Source organism: Tamandua tetradactyla, chromosome 9 (assembly GCF_023851605.1).
Source record: "Tamandua tetradactyla isolate mTamTet1 chromosome 9, mTamTet1.pri, whole genome shotgun sequence".
Taxonomy (NCBI): domain Eukaryota; kingdom Metazoa; phylum Chordata; class Mammalia; order Pilosa; family Myrmecophagidae; genus Tamandua; species Tamandua tetradactyla.
Genome location: NC_135335.1, coordinates 93446220 through 93452219, shown reverse-complemented (window position 1 = coordinate 93452219; position 6000 = coordinate 93446220). Strand labels below are relative to the sequence as shown.

The 6000-nt window shown below is 41.0% G+C and overlaps 1 protein-coding gene across 3 annotated transcripts in view; it reads right to left on the bottom strand.

Moving 5' to 3' along the window:
- Positions 1–6000, bottom strand: part of NIM1K (NIM1 serine/threonine protein kinase) — a 93023-nt gene continuing 87023 nt past the window's right edge. For all 3 annotated transcript variants that reach the window (XM_077117094.1, XM_077117093.1, XM_077117095.1), the window contains exons 3-4: positions 3524–3792; positions 1–1453 (exon numbers count right to left, since the gene is read on the bottom strand). In XM_077117094.1, coding sequence (XP_076973209.1) covers positions 704–1453; positions 3524–3792 — 1019 coding nt within the window. In that variant the 3' untranslated portion in view covers positions 1–703. The remainder of the gene's footprint in view (positions 1454–3523; positions 3793–6000) is intronic.

The window sequence follows — 6000 nt, the reverse complement described above, 5'->3', positions numbered from 1 at the left end:
GGATCCTGTAGGAATGAACAGCAGTCACCTGTAGCAGTGGCCAACTTGATAATGTATCTTTGTACTGACTTTTCCTCTTTCCCTATTTCTCACCACCATCTTTCATTCCTGCGCTCTGGGATCATTTTCCAAATAAACTATTCTACATGGAAGCCTCTGTCTCAGACTGTTTTTGGGGAACCCAAACTTCCTCCTGCCTGGAATGCTCTTGGCCTGCTTTTCAAATGACTTACTTCTCATTCAGTTCTCAAACTGTCATTTATTCAAAGTGGCCTTCGCTAATTAATCCAAAGTAGCAAGCCTATTAACTTCAGAGCACCCTAGTTGAATTTCTGCATAGCATTTATACTATCTGATGTGTGTGTATGTACGTATGTCTCTGTGTGTGTATGTATGTCTTTGTCCTGACTAGAACATCTTGCACATGAGGGGAAGGATCTGTCCTATCTTATTCTTTGCCTTTTCTCCAGTAAGAATTGAACAAATATTTGCTGAGTAAATGAATGAATGCCAGATTTTCAGAAAGACAAATTTCCAAATCAAGTTACTACAATTTAATAAACTTTTTGGAAAATAGAAATGTATGTCTCAAAGGCATCCATTTAAGTTTATTTAAAAATTACAAAAACGTCTCCACCAAAGTCTGAAAAATTTTAAAAGTAGCTACAATGATCTTCACTAATTACCAGAAGTCTAATGCAATTTATAAAATTGAACAAAATTTGGATGTGTGTCTTATGCCTCTGTAGACCCGGGACCCTTTCTTTAGGTCCTTTTCTTTAGGGTCTGGTAGTGTCATTACTGGGACACTTTCCGAGGCCTTTTTTCTTTGGACTCTGTGTAAAATGATTCGATAGACCCCTGTGATTGAACTTCGAGCATCTCTTCCTTGGTTATTTCGAATATGCTCTTCTGTAATACCTAAATGTTCTAACGTGCTTTTGACCTCATTTTCTTCTTCTTTGAGGGTGCTGGTCTCTGACAAATGTTTGGGATCCAGTTGGAAGGGTTCCAAAGGGATGGGGTATGGCACCCCTTGCATCCATTCATTGTTCATGATGTAGTCAATCCCATACCTCTCTGAGGGTATCGGCTGAAGCACTCCTCGGATAAGTCGGTGGCAGGGCTCCGACACATGTGGAGGCACGCTGTATGTACCCTCGAGAATGCTCCTCTTGAGTTTGGCCACAGTTTCTGCCCGAAATGGCATTGTGCCAGTCACCATAAAGTACAGAAGCACCCCCAAAGCCCAGATATCCACGTAAACACCAACATAGTGCTCGTCTCGGAAAAGTTCAGGAGCAGCATACGGAGGAGACCCACAAAAAGTGTTCAGCATTTCACCTTTTTTACTTACTGTGCTGAATCCAAAATCACCCACCTTCACACAAGTATTGCTGGTATAGAATACATTTTCTGCCTTCAAATCTCTATGGATAATTTGATTGTCATGCTGTGGAAAAAGACATCGGTGAAAAGTCATCATTTTCAAAGTAAAATGCCAGAGTGAAAAAATCATCAGTTGCTCTGTGACAGTGGGGTGATGATCACGTAATAACAGAAATTCAATGGGAATCAACTTAGATCATGTCAGTAAACTCAATAGTTGCTCTGACATAAACTTTACTCAAATGTAACACCCATAACCCCAAAACAGGGCCAAGGTTCTATTCTTCTGTGGGATGAGGGCTGGATTCTATTCCACACAGGTAGATGCAGGAATCACTGCCAGAAATAAGAATTGGTATTGTGTGAAACCACACATTCTGAAACACAACACGGTAGCCCTTTATGTTTCAGGCCATATATGGTTTTTTCTGGTGGAGCCAAGCCCCCAACATTCCAACTCTGCTCCTTTGGGTGGGTTCCTTTATCGTTATGGGATTCAGTAGAAGGAAGGAGGCTGCATTTGGTAAAGGTCTAGTAACAGCTCCCACTGTGGACTGTGAACTGGATGCCACATCCCCAACTTTACATCTGGATCCAGAGAAACACTCTTCCGAGGATCCTTGATGTGTTCAGTCCCAGAGGCTTTGGAGAAGTGGTTTAATGTTACTTAATGGGCCTTCTGGGGTAAGAATCCAGGCTTTACAGCCTGATAGCTTGGTTAATTCTAGGTTTGACTATACCAGCTATGTGACGTGAGTGTTGGTTTCCTTCGATGTAAAATGAGAATATTGATGCTATTGTGAAAATTGTATATGATGTTGTATTTACAGTGCTAAGCATGACCCTGACATGTAATAAGAAAACTCAATAAAATTTGGGTCTATGTCTATGAGTCAATCCTACTGGTTCAGAGACCAGATTGCTGGGAGAAATGGCAGGTATGGGCCTTCAGAGGACTCACATCTGTACCCTTTACTGCTGTATTCCCTCTGTTCTCCCACCAGATCTCTTTACCACGTAGAATGTGGAAGACTCTGTGCTCATCTGCTCTATTGCTTGGTATGAATCTGGGCTACTCCTGGCTCTGGGAAAGACCATCACAGCACAGGGAAATTTAATGACAACTGGTGATGCTACAAATCCAAAACCCCCACTCCCATCATCATCAGACTCTTCTCTTTTGCTCACTTCTTTTTCCTCCCTATTGCTATTTTGGGTCTTCTAGGTTACTAATTTTCATGCTGATGGTTTTTGATGTTTTTTTTTTTTTTGCCAGGTCACTAATCCAAGTTCTTGTTCCACAACCATTCAGGCAGAAGCATGAACTAGAAATAGCCTCTCAACTAATAAAGTTCCTAGATAAGCATTTATTTCCTACCAGTTGGACTGACCAGTTGGTGTGATATCTGGGTCAAGAAGGTGGCCAAAACTTTTGCACCAACAGGGTAATAAAAGTGTAGTCAGGTCTACAAGTCAAGTTCCTCCTGTGTGCCCAGCAACATGGCCAACAGAGAGGGCATAAAGAATCAGTTCTTGGAAAAACTCAGAAGTGTGCTTTAGGAGTCCAGATTTACCTAAAGAAATAATCAGAGAACTTAAATTTGACATAATCAAGTGCTAATATGATGGACATAGAGGCAGTAAGAACTAGGGGAATTCACTGAGGGCAAGAAAGATCAATGTGAACAGATGTGGGATTTAAGTTTCACAGAAGAGAGAGAACTGAACTGGGTCATGAAGTGTGGGTAGGATTTGGAATGGGGAGGGCCTCCTAGACCCAGAGTTAGGAAGGCATGCCCAGGAAGTAGAGAGGAGCCAGCTGTCAGATAGTGAATGATGAGATTGGAGGAATAGGTGTGGCCAGGGAGTGGGTGATGTTCAGCCTGGCTGCTCAGAATGACTCCTGTCAACATTCACAGAAGACAGGAAGCTGCTGTGTAACTGAAGAACCTTGGATGTTGTTTTAGAGGCAAAGAGCACAACCCTAGCCAGACTTCTGACTCTCAGAGAAGGAACTACTGTCTGCCTTATAGGACTAAAGCCCTCTGGGATGCTTAAATAACGATAAACTAAAGTCCCAAATGTCCAATGGGGGAGAATGGGGGCAGGACTTTCATTCCTCACCCCTGCTCACCATGTGCTTCACGGCAGACACAATCTGGGAGAAGATGAGCTTGCTTTCTGGTTCTGAGAGCTTCCCTTCATTGCTAATTTTCCCAAAGAGTTCCCCACGTCCTGCATACTCCATCACCAAGTGGAGCTTGGATAGGGTTTCCACAACTTCATAAAGTCGGATGATATTGGGATGGTGCAGTTTTTCCATGCTGGAGATTTCACGGGATAGTAGCCTTTGCGTTTTCTGATCTAATTTGGTCTTGTCCAAGATCTTAATGGCCACCTTTTCTGGAAAAAAAAATTCACAGGGTATGCTAAAATTCATTGGAGTGTAGATATGTAGCACTGAAAGGGACCTAGATTATCCCTTTTATTATGCTAGACACAGAGGTTAAATGGCTGCTCCCAACCTTACAGAGCTCATCAGAATAATGACAAACAGCAATTCTTAGTTCAATATCAGTGCTCTTTGATCTATAGGAGTCTTCCACATGCAGATTTTGATGCCAATTCCCACATGCCAAGGGATGTCTCAGTTCATGATCTTTAATGTTCAGGATAGAGTTAAAATTCCTTTGCTTAACCCAGAGAGCTCTTCTTGATTAGACCCAGCTCACCTCTTTAGCCTTGGCTTCAACTGCTCCTGCCTACAATCCCTACCACCTTGCTCGCCCTGTAACAGAATTTTTTCTTATTCTCTAAAAAGGCCCCAAATACTCATGTCTATTGATCTCTCCTCTTTCTGGATCATTGTCCCACCACTCCAGTTTTCACTAAGCCAACTTCTGATGACCCTTGAAGGCTAGCCTCAGAATTAACCTCTTCCTGGCAGCCTTAAATGACACCTGTCCTAGGATGATCAGGATGCCCAAATTCTGTGTATTTAGAGCTTCAATTTACCCAAATCCCAGCACACTGACCTATAAATGTTGACTCCTTCATATTCTCCCTTTCATACTCCTTTTCCTATGTGGACTACATTTTATTTAACTTTTGTCGATATCTGGCACATGATGCATGAGTACATGTCACACCAGCACTCAGCGTTTACGGACTGTTGGTGATAACTTTTGTCAATATCTGGCACGTGATGCATGAGTACATGTCACACCAGCACTCAGCGTTTACGGACTGTTGGTGATAACTTTTGTCAATATCTGGCACGTGATGCATGAGTACATGTCACACCAGCACTCAGCGTTTACGGACTGTTGGTGAAGGCATGCAGAAACTGGCCCTGCAATTTGCTGTTGGTGGAAAGATTAACTGGTACAACCATTCTGGATTGTAGTTTGGTATTACGTATTGAAAGCCTTAAAATGGTCACACCCTTTGACTCAGCCATTTCAGTTTTGGCAATTAATCTTAATGAAATATTCCGATACATGAATAAGGATACATATGTAAGAAGATTACTGTGATCCTGGAAACAGCTCGAGTGTCAACAAGAGAGATTGTTAAAATAGAGTGTGGGGTACATCTCTCTAATAAATAAGTGTGGCACACTATGCAGCTATGAAAAATCATGGCGCTGCTCTTTATTAATTGACATGAGATGCTCAGTATATAACAAGTGAGGAAAATACAAATACGTATTTGCATAGAAAAAAACCTCTGGCAGGATATTCACCAAAATGTTTAGAACACTTGTTTTCTAACTGGGGGATCATAGATGGTTTTCTTTAAATTTTATTTTCCTTCTCTGTATTTTCTAATATTTCCACTGTGAGTATAGTTTAATTATGTAATAAAAATGGTTAATATTGGAAAAGGAATGAACCTCTACTCCAAAGTAAAACTTCATTAATTTTTTTATTTCAGGCTGTGCCAGATGTTCTACTAGAGTAAAGGAATTTACCAGGCAAGTAAATAGGGAGACCAGGACTGCAGGGTGCCTGTTTGACCTACTTTCAAAACAATTGCTTTGAACAACGTGGGCCCAGTGGTTATTCGGGTGAAGGTAGAGACCATTAGTTTAGGAATGTATCTGTATATTAGAGCTGGTGCACTAGGGCTTCTGGAATCAAAAGAGGCAGGATTCACAGGTCTCTGATCTGGCCAGCATTTCCTTTGGTGGAGGCAACCGTGAACAATGAAAAGGAAAATATGGATGATTTGTACAAATTTAATACTGAGCAAAAAAAAACACATAAGAATACAAACTATATGATTCAATTTATATAAGTTTTAAAACAGTCAAAAGTAATCTATGATTTTAGAAATCAGGATATTAGTTGCACTTAAGAGGGAGGTGAAAAAAAGGGGACAGGAAGGGAGCCCTTAGGGTCCTGGAAATGTTTTCTTTCTTGTTCTTGGTGGTGGTTACATGGGTCTTTACAGTTTGGAAAATTGATTGAGCTAAACACTTATAACTTTCATATTTTTTTGTATTGAATTATGTTAAAAATAAAAAAAAAAAGAAGCTCTTAAAGTATCACACACACAAAAAAACTCTTGATCCCACTCCCCTCTTCAGCATCAGATCCCTTTCTCTTG